Source organism: Rhea americana, unplaced genomic scaffold, assembly GCF_003343005.1.
Source record: "Rhea americana isolate MKP2758 unplaced genomic scaffold, rheAme1 scaffold_273, whole genome shotgun sequence".
Taxonomy (NCBI): Eukaryota; Metazoa; Chordata; class Aves; order Rheiformes; family Rheidae; genus Rhea; species Rhea americana.
The window spans coordinates 1,011,379-1,024,994 of NW_028186394.1; the positions used below are offsets into that span (position 1 = coordinate 1,011,379).

At 52.4% G+C, this 13,616-nt stretch overlaps 2 protein-coding genes across 3 annotated transcripts in view; one reads left to right on the forward strand and one right to left on the reverse strand.

Moving 5' to 3' along the window:
- The window catches only part of LOC146594008 (ectonucleoside triphosphate diphosphohydrolase 8-like), a 6,735-nt gene extending 4,751 nt beyond the window's left edge, over window positions 1–1,984 (reverse strand). Inside the window, exons 1-3 of one of the 2 annotated variants that reach the window (XM_085308342.1) lie at window positions 1,860–1,984; window positions 1,243–1,360; window positions 5–154 (exon numbers count right to left, since the gene is read on the reverse strand). In XM_085308342.1, the coding sequence (XP_085164468.1) occupies window positions 5–154; window positions 1,243–1,360; window positions 1,860–1,979 (388 nt within the window). In that variant the 5' untranslated portion in view covers window positions 1,980–1,984. Of the gene's footprint in view, window positions 1–3; window positions 155–1,242; window positions 1,361–1,859 lie in introns of both variants that reach the window. The other variant, XM_085308341.1, reaches the window with a different exon arrangement.
- Window positions 1,985–6,550: 4,566 nt separating this feature from the next.
- ENTPD8 (ectonucleoside triphosphate diphosphohydrolase 8) lies at window positions 6,551–12,467 on the forward strand. The gene is made up of 9 exons (XM_085308362.1): window positions 6,551–6,676; window positions 7,377–7,494; window positions 8,321–8,471; window positions 9,036–9,195; window positions 9,746–9,976; window positions 10,655–10,918; window positions 11,306–11,416; window positions 11,735–11,872; window positions 12,258–12,467. The coding sequence occupies exons 1-9, from the start codon at window positions 6,551–6,553 to the stop codon at window positions 12,465–12,467; spliced, it is 1,509 nt and encodes a 502-aa protein (XP_085164488.1).
- The last annotated feature ends 1,149 nt before the right edge of the window (window positions 12,468–13,616 follow it).

Below are 13,616 nucleotides of genomic sequence, written 5' to 3' on the forward strand. Positions count from 1 at the left end.
TACCTCAGCAGCCGCATGCCTGCTGTAGCCCCGAGGTAGGTGGGGGTCTGTCGCTGCAGCTTTTCTGGGACGATCTTCATGGCCTTATCTAGGCAGGGTTTCAGGCTGGCTCCAGCCAGAGCAGGGTTGTCTGCATAGCTGGAGATGCCAGGTCCTGAAAAGTGACCTCCCATGAGGAAGCAAGCTCAGCTCAGCTCAGGAGAGRCAGAGGACAGACACTTCACCCACACAGCCAGAAAATCAGCAGAGAATTTTCCCTGAGTACCTGGGYTAGTAGTGCCAAGTTTGCCAAAGTTGTCCCCAGATACGCATTGCTGAAAACCTGCCMGCCTGGAGGCAGCATGCTTGGCAGGGCCATGTCACACTGAAAGAGCTGACAGCTAGCTCTTGGTCTCAAGGGTGGTATCTTTTGATGCTTAGCACATGCATAATCTAGGGTATCTGTAGAGCCTGGGCATGGCCCACTAATCCTGCAAGACTTGGTCCATGAATGGGCTGCTGCTTGTTTCCCCAGGGAAGGGGAAGACTCTCATTTGTCCTGCCAGGAGGATGTGCAGAGTAAATACACACAGAGGTGCCCTCTGCTCAAGTAAGCTCAGACAAGTTTGTTCTATTTTTAGAGGCCAGCACCAGACCTGAGCATTCAGCAAGGTCCTGTGCTTGCTGGAGACAGGCTCTGGAATGGAAATATCACTATTTACCTTCYCCAGAGCTTTGCATACCAATAATGCCATTAGGCCAAGAGCTCCCTCTCTTACCCTTTGCCCTCTCTCAGACCTTTGCTTCAGAGCACAGTTAACCAGTAACTGGCAGTAGCCTCAGAGCCTTGATTTGATGTTGAGGCAAGCTCTGAGCCCTCTTACACTTCTGCGCAAGCACCTCTGGTATACTGGTGTCTAGTAGTCCCAGCCCAGCTCCATGCATCATCCGGCTTTCCCTACCCACCCTCACTAGGCTGGTTCTTTCTTCCAAACAGACCAGTCCTTGTACCAAAGCCAGAGACTATCTTTGTGATAGAAACAAATGCCTCTTTGGCTGAGAACCAGCCAACTCGCCTTCAGTGTGTGTAGCAAGCCAGGAGAGGCAGCCTAGCAGACTAGCTCCTCTCAGCCACCGGCCCATAGAGCTCAAAGCCCTGGTATGTGGGGACAGTCACTGCTGTCACCGAGGGCAGCCAGCCCTAACACATCTGAGTCAAGGGAAGGCAGGGGGACAGCAATGGACACATCCAGGCACACTGACCAGGCACAGCACAGGCCTCCACCTGGCTCACAATTCCTGTGCCRTTCTCCTTGTCTGCGGGCCACTGGTAGATGTAGAGAGCGGTGTGTGTGGAGCCAGCATCGAACACCAGGCCRTACTGCAGGGAAGCAGAAGGAATGGGGCATTAAAGCATACAGACCAGATCTGGGGGCTCATGTGCTGAACTGCCCACATTGAATGGAAGGAATGGCTAAGGCCAATTTTATCTGGCCACAGAACTAGGAGGGCTCCAGGAGCCCTGGTGGGCAGGGGAAGCCTGACTGGCTGAGGGAAGAGAGTCACTAGAGCAGGAGAAAGTGCTGTGACATTGCAGCCACCAGCTGTATCACAGACATGGCTCCATCACAAGCTCTTCCAGCCAGCAGGGAAGGCTCCTCGGTGCTCTGTRATGAAAAGGCTGCATGTGCTATACGGCCAGTCAGAGGGACAAAACTCTGCTCCTGCCCGCTGGGCATGCCAGCCTAGATGGGTGTTTATCCCTATCTTGGCAATAAACCGCACAGCCTGCCTGAAGTTTGGGGAAGAACTAGCCTTAAAAAGGGAGAGCTGGCATCAAATTGAGAGATGRTAGCTTGAGTTCCTCACAAGGACCCTACCTTGGTGCTGGGGGGCAGAAATACGTCCTTCACATTTACGACAGTCAGTATGAGGGCAATGATGCTGAAGACACAGGTTGCTRCCAGGAAAACTGCCACAGCCTTGGCTTTGTGCTCCATTCTTCCTTCAGCCTGCAAGAACAGCCACAGCCCCTTGTCAGCACCACTGTGTTTACAAGGTTACTTTTGAAATGTAAGTCTCATGAATGGGCATGGGACTTCTTGAGATGGGGTTTCTCTCATATCCTAACAAGGACTGAAGCTATTCTGCAATGCATGGCTGATGTTATAGGAGGATCTTTGTAGTCTAGGGGCAGAGACACCCTCTCTCTCTCTCTCAGTTCTCCCAGTCTGGGGGATTTTCAGCTAGACATTTTCAGCTCTACCTTTCCAACCTCAACCCCTGTCTTCCCCCTCAGGTTCCTCTCTCCGCACAGTCTGGATYCCTTTGCCCCAACTGATCTCACAGCTGAGTGGCAGGTCAGCATCTCCCTACCCAGTAGCATCCACAGGATAGGCATGGCAGTGGCTAACCTGAGTCACATCCTGGGAGAGGGAACATACACTGGCAGGTCCCCAGGGGGGGCACGTCCTCTGGGATGCAGAGCTGCATCCCTGCAAGCTATGGTCATACCCTGTACCCTCACAAAACCTGACTCATGAGACTTGAGATCACTAGGACACTTACGTTGCCCAACAGTTCCATGATTGCCCTGAGAGGCTCCTCTCTGCTTCAGGTAGGACAACAGCATCTCCTTGGCTGTGTACTCCTCCTGCCTTGTCCAGCTCTCCATAAATACACGGCAGGTAAGCAAATACTCAGGGACTATGTCCCAGCCTGCAGGCAATCTCCAAGCCCCTTCTGCAGCCCAAAGGGCAGGCTGAAAGGTGTTAGAGTCACAAAGCTCCCACTGATTTGGGGTGCACATGAGGCCACTAACCAAGATGGCTGTGTGCAGACAGACACAGTATTTTACATGAAAGAAGGCAAGGCCAGCAGGGCACTGAAGAGCCCTGAACAAATGAGGTGGAGTGCTGCACCTCCCTCTTATTTGGGTGGGAGATCAGTTCCTGGCAGAATCAGTCCTARCACATCAGTAAGAAATTGCAGCTGAGAAACAAAGCCAGAGATCTGATTCTCTGCAAGAGCTTCAACACACAGCAGCTAACGCATCTCCATGAACAGTGCAGGTGTGGTCTTAAACACACACAAACCTCTCCCACCTCTTCCTCCATTGCCCTGCTGCTCCCAGCCAGCATGCACCAGCAGGGAGTGAGGCTAACCTACATCTATTCTGCTGTGTTGCAATCCAGACTCCGGATGAGCAGCATAAACCCTGAGAGCCCTGGACAAAAAGTTGTTTAAGCCAATCAGTGCTTTGGGCCTTGGAGCTGTCGCTTGTTACCCTGGGAGTACATAAAAAGACAGAGGAATTCCCTTSTCCCTTAGCCAGATCAGTTCAGTGACTCTAGCAGGAGAGGAAAGACATATTCTGTTTTGAAGTCAGCRTCTCCAGTGATGAAAAAGGGCTACCAGTGCCCTGTATAACATGGGACGTATCATGATGAATAGCAGCCATTCTCTTACATCCCACGTAATTCAAACAGGGAACATGCACAAGAAACTTTTATCAAACTTTTTCCTAAAACCAAGAGCCCTTCTAAGTATGGTAGCTGTAACAAGAAGAAGCTGCATATAGATAGATTATGAATTCCCATATCATCACATCTCTAGTCTGATCAGCCCAGTGAGAAGCTCTGTGAGGCTTTGTTTGAACTTGGGGCTTTGCAGGCAGAACCTTGCTTGCAAGAGTAGTCCAGTGTGGACAYAGCTTTTCTGGCAGGAGTATGCTTGCTAGCAAGAACCTGTCTGCACCAGAGTTTGTGTGGACATAAATGTGTCTTTGGGAAGTAATTCCCCTGCTCAAGGTAATATTGCGGTGGAGAAAGGCCCTACCCCAGCTCACATCCTGGAAAAATCTGTTCTGAGCACTATGTGATGGATCAGTACAGATTTTTTTTTTTTAACTCCTGTGAGTTAACTCTGTGCCATCCTGCATGCAGAAGCAGGTGGGAAACCAGCTCTACCAGCTCTTGGTAGGGACAAATTTCTATTTTGACTCTGCAGGAGGTAACACCTGAAGGAAGTGCAGAGTCCATGAGGCCTGTGGGGGGAGAACAGGACRTGGGAAATGAGCCCAGGAAGACAAAAGCAAAGAAGGAGGAGTGCAAAAAGCTGGTTAAATTASCCAGTGTGTCAATGGCATCTCAGGAATGACAAGCAGTGATACCCACTCCTGTACATAGGCCTATCGCCTTTAGGGAAGTAAGTTCAGTGCACGAACAGAAGAGAGAGGCTGGCAGTGGTGATGCTCCCAAAGTTATAAAAGAGGTGTGTTGCTGCATGGTTCTGAAAGAAGCAATCCCAGATGGTTCAACTTTCCAGTGTGGAAAGTTCGCAGCTCTGCCTATCACTTTAGTTGTTCTTGCACTAGTTTATTGACTGGACACAATAAAGTGCTGTATAAACATCTGTGAGACATCACTCATCTTGCAGTGCTCCTGCAAGGAAGAGTGGCCTTAAAATTTACGAGATTAGAGACATTGCTGGATCTGAACTGTATGTTTCTTAGGAAAATGGAAAACTAGATTTCTCCACCACATAGATTTGAAATTTAAAAGACAGAAAGGCTCTTAAGATCTATAAGGAAGGGACAAATTTTCATGTTGGGAGCATGAATCTTTGCCAGTTGAGTGGTCCCCTCCTTTTTATCTATCTCACCAGCACTCAGGCTCTGTAGTGTCACCATTGCCCCGTGCCCCAGCACCACAGGGGCGTTGCACTGCTGAACAGCCAGAATTTCAGAATACAGCTCTGCAGGGAACTCCCAGTGGTCTCCCTCCAGCCTCTCCTAGTAAGGAGCCAGTGGAGCATGTTTATGCCCTGGCACCCAGCTCCACTGCTGCCCAGGGGTGTTCAGCGAGGTCTCAGCCCACCCATGCACAGCCTCCTCTGAGTAGAGCCATGCTTCCAGTGAGACAACATCCCTGATACCCTCCGCTGCCCATTGCTCACCTGTGCTGCTCCCAGCGTAGGGGGACACTGCAGCTGGGACTGGTCGGCCAGCTTGTGTTGGTGTCAGTGCATACCTGAGAGCGTGGAGCCCTGCTCCTGGGACAAAGGCTACCCTGGAGTCCCCAGGATATGGCCCTCCCCTTGGCCTAGGGCCAACAACCTGCCCAGGGAGACAGCTTGTCTGGCAGGCAGCAGGAAGGCTGAAGTAAGGCTCTTAGTTGGAGAGCCGGCATGGAGCCTCCAGTATTAACCATTTCCTTGCTGGTGAGCACAGCAGTCTGTCTCCCCAGGCACTACCTGAGACACGTGTGGCAGGCACTGGTTCTGGGTCCCTGCACTGACCTGAAGCATGAAGAAAGTTCAGCATGGATGCAGCTCTCCCTGAAGTTTATGACGAGTACTGGCTGTCACCACTGCCATCTCAGGGAACCCCAGACTTGACAGGCGGGTTGAGCCAGGGATGAGGGTACTTGAGGTCTGGGAGAAGGGCTCCTGTCCCACAGATATCYCTGCCCAATATCCACTACATAAACATACCACATGGGCCAAACTTGTTTACCACATTGCTGCTGCTATYGCTGAGCTCTGCTGTCACCTGCACTGCCCCACTGCAGCCAGACCAGATGGGCAGAGGGGCCCAGGGCCAAAACAGCAGGGTCCTGGCAGTCAGGGACCCATCTCCATGGTCTGAGGACCCATCTCAGGTACTTATGCACACACGTTGGGAGGGCTAAGTCCCTTCCCTGAGCACAGCTGCTGCAACTAGCATGGAAGAGCACTGCTCCTGCCGTTGCACTTAGCCAGTGCAAAGTGCCCGCCCAGGACAAGCAGGTGGGAGAACCCGGACATCCGAGCTGGCTCAGGCTCTGCTTTCACTTTGAGTCCCTCTGGCAGGGCTGGGCTCTGGCAGGGCCCTGCAAAGGGAGGGCAGCCACAGCTGTCCCTCTTCGACCCCCACCTTCTATCCCTTCCCAGGGCTGCCCCAAGGTCAGGCCTTGGGGGCGGCTCTGCAGAGGGAGTTCACCCCTGTTCGGCTCGGTGCACCTACATCCAAGGAGGAAGGAGTGGGGCCCTCCCAGGGACAAGTACGGGAGGAGGTGGCTGGGTTTGGCTGCCAGCCCCATCCCGAGGGCTGGGCATGYGCTAGGCAGAGGGACAGCCTTTGACCCTGCCTTTTCCCATAATAGGGAGTTCCTGGTGTGAGTGTCTTGGGGACTCTTCCCAGCATCCGGTCCTGGACCTGGAGAGAGGGCCAAACCTTCCCAGCTCAGTTTTAGGGGTCCCTAGTGACCAGACTTTTTTTTTTTTTTTTTGCCTTGTTGCGAAAAGGCAGGTTTGTGAGGCTTTTCAGGGCTTGGAGGAGGCCAGGGTAGTTTCCTCATTCAAAGTGACCTGGGCTCTGTGCCTCTGGCTGTAAAGTCTCCCTAAAACTCCAGGATGGCACCTCCGCCCCAAGGCACCACTAGTGCTCTGAGGCGCTTTTTTGGAGGTTAGGTAGCTCCTGAGATTGCAGGGAAAATAGGGACCCTTGAAGGCGCTGGAGACACTCAGGGAGCAGACAGTTGGGTTGGCWCTGGCCTTACATGATCTTTTCTCTTTACAGCTCAGTACCGAAATGTCAAAGTGCCTGCTAAAGGGGGATGTCCGGTACCTTGTGACCATGCTGGCACTGCTGGGAATTATCACCTTCTTCCTGATCCTGGCTCCAGTGAGGAACATTTTCCTTCCTCCAGGGACTAAAGTAGGTGCACAGTAGGGTCTGGAAGAGTCTTGGAACAACTGCCAGCCTTTTCCCACCTCTCTCATCCTTGCACCAGCCCTGTCCTCCTCTCTGCTTATGAGCTTTCCTGTAACCAGCCCAGCTTTGAGGGGTTTAACCTAACCAATGCAGTGCTGGGTAGGTCAACTCTCCCCTCCCCGCCTCCACCCCAAACCGCAGTACCGTGTCCTTGCTAGGGAAGAGAAAGAGAAGAGGACAAATGACATGACCCTCCTCCTGGTACTGCTCCACCTTCCACCYCAGGCACCTTCTCTCCCTTCTCAGAAACCAGAACATGTGGTGGGCTTCCAACTCTGGGTTCTGGGGCTTTGTGCTTTTCTTTATTTATTTTTTGGAGACTGTTACAAAATAACCACTGTGAGATTTAGCAATCCTGAAGGTCTGTGAGTAGCTTGAGCTATTCAAGATGCAAGTATCTCTTGGCTGTGTTTGCAGTGCTCTTCTGCATGTCTTCCCTTTCTGCGTTGTAATTCCCTTAGTGGCTAAATCACAGGGATCAGAAACAAAGTAGGACCATTGAGGGRAGGCTGGAAGTGTAATCCTGGGTGTGCTGCTCTCTTCTGCCTATGGGAACTGAGAACAGCTACTCTCAGACACCRTCACAGCACTTCACGCAGCTCTGAGTACTCTGTGACCCTCACATCCCTCTGCCTTCCCACAGTACGGCCTGGTGTTCGATGCTGGTTCCACACACACAACTCTCTACATCTACCAGTGGCCAGTGGACAAGGAGAATGACACAGGCATCGTCAGCCAGGTGGAGGCCTGCACTGTGCCTGGTCAGTGTGCTTGGACGTGTTTGTCCCTCTCCCCTTGCCCCCTGGGCCAGTGTCCTGGGCGAACCTGATAGCAGGTTTCCTTGATGCAGAGCAGAACCTGATGGAGTAGGCACCTGCAGAGCCAGCGGGAAGATGCTTGAGGCAGAGCAGAGCTTTTGGATTTYTGCCAATCCATGGGGGGGTCTGAGGGTGCTTTGGACCACTGCGCTTTGTACCTCCTAAAATACGATCAGTAAATTGGTACATTTAGCCTACATTGGGCCAGAAAAGGATGTCCTGGGAAGGAGAATAAAAGGAAGCTTTTTCAGGTGAGAAGCTATGCTTTATGGAGCCCTAGAGAAAAGGGAGGGATCAAGACTGCCCAGAGGTGGCTAAGAAACTAGGCTCTCAGCACAGTTTCTGGAACTAGTCCAGTCTTGCAGTTTGTGGTAGTGCATGGTCTTGCAGCCTTGGATGTCAGACATGATGAATTTAGTCCTTCTCCCATGCAGCTGCTTCTTTGATTCTTCTTCCCATAACATCACTTTACAATTTCTCTCACAACTTAAAGTGTAACTTCATGTTTCCACAAGGCATCCTGAAACACTTGAAGAAGCCCCTCAATGTAACTGTGTCTTTCTTAGCAGTTTGTATGCAGATTCTAATTGCTCTTTTCATCAGCAGCTGTCTTTATGGTGTGTGTTTAAACAGCACTAGGCACAGTGGAGACTTGGGCTGTGACTGAGAATTGCAGATATTGCCAAAAGGTCCAGAGAGCTCTTTGGACCTGGAAAATGGGCTAGAAAACTCTCTTTAAACCTGCTCCCTCATAGAGGTCACTTTTCAGGACCTGGCATCTCCAGCTATGCAGACAACCCTGCTCTGGCTGGAGCCAGCCTGAAACCYTGCCTAGATAAGGCCATGAAGATCGTCCCAGAAAAGCTGCAGCGACAGACCCCCACCTACCTCGGGGCTACAGCAGGCATGCGGCTGCTGAGGTACCTAGCACTGCTCTGTGAGCCTGGGCATCTCTGCAGGCCTTTCCCCACCACATGCTTTTGGTGGCCAACACAGCTGATGCTGGGGGCCAGGGCCTGGAGCTGGGATGCTGGTGTGCAGGGGTTGCTGCCCCATCAGGAGAGACCGTGCCATGGTGGTGGGCAGAGCACCCACTTCTGCAGTCCACCAAGTTTCCAAGAGAACGGGCTTGGCATGCCCTCAGGAAAGCCCCACAGCAGAGGAAGCTTCTGGGGTAGACTGGGCACACACGCTCACACAAAGCCAGCAGGTAGTGATTTGAGGGATTAAACGTAAAATTTTAATTTTAGGGATTAATTTTAGGGATTAAACCCAATCCACTGGTTCRCTGACCCTGGTTTGGTGGCTTGAGGGCAGAGCGAGCTCACAGGTGGGAAAGTGGACGGGTGGGAGGGAGAGAACCTCTCTCTGAGCAGTCCCACTCCCCCTGCAGAAGACACCAGCCCTTCCCTGTGAGCACCGCTCCRAGAACACCCCRCAACTGCCTCACCCACCACACGGCATCTCTCTCCTTCCCTTGGCAGGGAGCAGAACAGCACAAAAGCTGACCAGGTCTTTGTCGAGGTCGCAAAGGCCGTTCGCCAGTACCCTGTGGACTTCCGTGGAGCTCAGATCCTCACAGGGAACGAGGAGGGCTCCTTTGGCTGGATCACTGTCAACTACCTGCTGGAGACACTCATCAAGGTTCTGGCCGGGAGGAAGCAGAGTGCCTATGTCTATCTCAGCTAGAGCCCATTTCTGTACCCCCAGAGGAGAGAAACATGCCGTTTTAAGGCACTAGTCTCCCAAAGAAAYGCAGCCTGCTGCAAACGGCACCTTTGGCTCGCCTGATGTCATTGAGAGAGCCAAGGGCAGGAGGGTCTTCGTGTCCCGCTCAGCCTGTGGCCCTGCCCTCACCATTTGGCTCTGAGTTGATTTTGGTAACAAAGGGGYGCAGCAATGTCGGACCCCACCAGATCCTGCAAGCAGAGCAAAGGAAGGGGCTTCTCCGGGACCCTTTCCCCCCCTCAGGGTCACTGGATCCAAGCTGACGTGCAGCAGCTAAGGGGTCGGATCTCAGAGCTACACTGAGGCCTTTGTGGGTGTGGGAGGACATGGGCTGCGAGGGCTGGAGCAGGGATCTGCACCACRGAAGGTCTCTCGGGAGCTTCTGAGCACACAAAGGCCTGGTGAAAGGGACAGGGACTGCGGTTTTCTGCATTTCAGACTAACGCTTGCTCTCTTGTGGGGCCAGTTTTCCTTTGCAGAGAAATGGGAACGTCCGCAGGCCACAGAGGTGCTGGGAGCTCTGGACCTTGGAGGCGCCTCCACACAAATAACCTTCCAGCCCGGAGGTACCGTGGAGGACAAAAACACCTCTGTCCTCTTCAGGCTATACGGCACCAACTACTCGCTCTACACCCACAGCTACCTCTGCTACGGGCAGACGCAGGCCTTGAAGATGCTGCTGGCAGCTCTCTATGAGGTACTAGAGATGGAGCCAGCCCCTGACGACTTCCTCAGGCATCGGTTACAAGGGTTTGCTCAACCACTTCCCATGTTCATGAACAATGTCTTCCAGAAATGGTAGACGTGCCTGCCTGTGGAGCARGGCTTAAGGAATTGGGAAATTACCATGAATTCAAAAGCCTAGCTCGGATGTTCCCTCGTGAACTAAAAAATGTTCTCCCTTGGGTCGAAGGACGCAGTTCTCTGCCAGAGCGCCTTTCTCCCCAGAATTTGGTTTTGGGAGGAYATTTTTCACCGCAAAACCAAATCGTTCCTGAGGCCTGTGCTATCCYCTGGGTCTTCCCTATCCTCACAGACATGGGCATGARGTGTTCCCTGGCATGGGTGGTTTCCCRGGTACCAGCTCCACTGAAACTAGAGTGGTCTCTAAAGCCACCAAGTCAGATTGCCCTGAATGGAGATGGGCTAACAGCAGCACTCTCAAAWGCCGGGGTGCTACAGCAGGGGAGAGAGGGAGAACTGTACTGCTGTGGGCAGATTAAAGTCATGCCAAGGGTCTGTGCTGCTACCTTGCCCATCCTCCTGGGGTCCAGATTCTGCTTTTGGGGGGAGTCGAAGCACTGGATGGGCTGTGGAGGAAGGGTCTGGCCGCCACCTCAAGACAAGCACTGCTAACAGCTCCCACTCTCTCTAGGGCAGCTCTTCTCCCCAGCAGATATTGCACCCCTGCTACCCGAAGGGATACCAGGAGAACATCACTATGGCAGCCCTCTACGACAGTCCCTGTGTCCCCACGCCGAGCAAACCCAGCACTGCTCAGGCCCTCACAGTGACGGGGACAGGAGACCCAGCAGMGTGCAGAAGTGCCATCCAGAAACTCTTCAACTTCACCTGTGGGGCCCACAGGACGTGTGGGTTCAATGGCATTTATCAGCCCCCCGTGCGGGGACAGTTCTTTGTAAGGAGCYCTCCATCCRCRTGGTTGTGGCATTGGTTGTGATGTTTYTGGGAGAGCAGTGGCTGGCAAAAGCCCAGGGGAAGCTGCTGTGTTAGAAATGTCTGGATAGTGTCAGTGATGATTGACTCCTTGAAACTTGGGATGTGCTTGATGAATGGGTTCTCACCAGACCTTGACCTCCAGGGTGCTCTGTTCTCACAGCATCTCTCACTGTTTMAGTATTGGGAGCTGTCACCAGGGCTCATTAGCAGGCATTACCATATGGTGCTGATCGGAGAGGTGGTCTGCCTTAAGGACCACTGCAAAGCAGATGGAATGAGGTGTGAGTGGGTAGCAGGGGCCTAKGTACTTTGCTAATCTATCAGCTTTACTCTTAAACATCCACAGGCCTTTTCTGGGCTTTATTACAACCTACACTTTCTGAACCTGACCAGTGRGCAGTCCTTGAGTTCAGTCAATGCCACCATTTGGGACTTCTGTGCCAGAGACTGGAAGAAGGTAAGATCCTATCTAGGATCTGCTAGACCTGCCTGCGTTTCACGCATTCTGGGCACAGGCAGCTTTTAGGGCCTATCTGCAGCCCATTTTCCAAGATGTGCATGGACAGCCGGAGAGTGCTGCAAGGAGCACAGAGATCTCTGTGCAGGGAGACAGATGGAAGAGCAGTCTGCAGCCTCTCAGGTTGTCCTTTCTCTCCAAACTCAGGGACTCCTAGGTCTTTGTTCTTGGTTGCTCTTCAGAGCCCTTCCCCATGGTGTGGGTGCACTGAGCACTGCACCACTCTGGCAGTCCCATCTTGCTCTTCTATGTCTGCAGGTGCAGAAGGAGTTCCCTGATGTGGACAAAACCTRTCTCCGTAACTACTGTGCAGTCAGCTCCTACATCCTCACTCTCCTGCTGCAAGGCTACAAATTCAATGACAAGACATGGCCCAACATCCGCTTCACCCAAAAGGTAGGAAATCTCCTAGCTGCAACTGGCTTTCGTGCTTTGTGCCATTAAATGGGTTGCATCTCCCCTGAGCCTCCTAGGTGAAGGAGCAGGAGAAAACAAGGTGGCATGGTCCCCTGCCCGTGCCCCTCTGGCAGGGCAGTAAGAAGCACAGACTAAGCAGCTCTTGAGATATGTTCACAGGCATCTGCTGGGGCATCTGTAGTTGCAAATTCCAGTCTGGAATATGCTCTCCCACAGCTTGTCTTGCTAATGGGATATTTGCAGCCCAAGGTGTGTGCAGACTCTGTGGCTGAAGAACAGGCCCTTGARGAGCSATGGCAAAGGTCTTCTTTAGCTTGYCTGGYACTTTGCAGCCSTTCATGTTCCTCTTTGTCCCTCTACCCAGGTCGCTAACACAGATATGGGTTGGACTCTGGGCTACATGCTCAATCTTACCAACATGATTCCCTCGGAAACTCCCCAGAGATGCATAGCAGTCCAAAGAAGCATCTGGACAGCAGTCACAGTTGCGTTGTTCATCATGCTATTCCTCTGCTTCTGGCTGTTCGTGGCCATATGTCACCAGAGAAAATTAGCCARTTATGAGACTTTCTAGTAACACTGGCCCGAGAAGTTGCCAAAATTCCTTGGTCCTGCTGCCACACTTGTATGAGGAGCTGCAGGCTGGGGTAAACATGCCCACATCCAGGAGCTACGAACTTGTAATGTAGGGTACCAGCACCCCAGCCTGGTCATCTGGAATTGGCACAGGCATTATAAAATCTCTCTGCAACTGTGTGCTGTGTTGTTTTTTCTTTCCCCTTCTTGCTGGTTAGAGATGCTTTGGAAGAGATGACACAGCTCAGTGGGGCAGGGGCTCAGCACTGAATATATGGGGACAGTAGTGACATGGGGCAGCTGGAGATGATGGGAAGTGTGGGTCAAGGAAGAGAAAAGCAGTATCTGGCAGCAAAGGGATCCTTTTAGGAACTGGTTATCGTCTGCAACAGATACCCTATGTGAGGCAGACTTAAAAAGGTCCTGTCCTATCTGAGGACAAGGACCTGCATCTCCTGCTGTCAGTGCCAGTGAACAAATCAGAYCCAAGCTGGCCTGCTAGATGGAACYTGGGCTCTACTCAGGATGGGAAGCTATGTGAGGTGGAGGGATTTCCTGTTTTCCTCTACAAGGTTCCTTTCTCATTTGGCTGTGCCATGTGTTTGTGCCTGGCAGACATTCCACCATCCCTTTCCAGCACACAAGGGGATTTGGRAAATCTGCTAGGAGCTGTAAGTAGGTAGTTCCTGGGGTTTTCCTTGCAGTTCTGAGGTGTCCCACTGGCAGGCAGTAGGTAGGTGAGAGTACCAGGCTCAGGACAGAGACTGCAGGTACCTGKTTTTGCTGTGGTTCTCACACATCCACCCTGAGCAGCCCAGGATCTGCCAGTTCTGAAGGTTTAAGGGCTTAATTTACATGCACACTTAAGAAAAAAATAGGCTCTGAAGTAAGGGATACAAGGAGACCTGCTTCTGCAGTCCTCATGCWTCCTTTCTACCTTTTACTGGTGCATGGGTCCTGCTCCCTAGACCGAACCTGTGCTACAAGGCCAGAGCATGTGTCTATGAACACCCTTGTGCAGGGGTAGAGTTTGTTCTGTGATGCCAAGGCACAAGCCCTCACTGTCAGCTGCAGCCCACAGCATCACCACTGCTACCCCAAAGCTCTGCAYGCACATCAGGTCCCACCACTATGTTTCACACACACC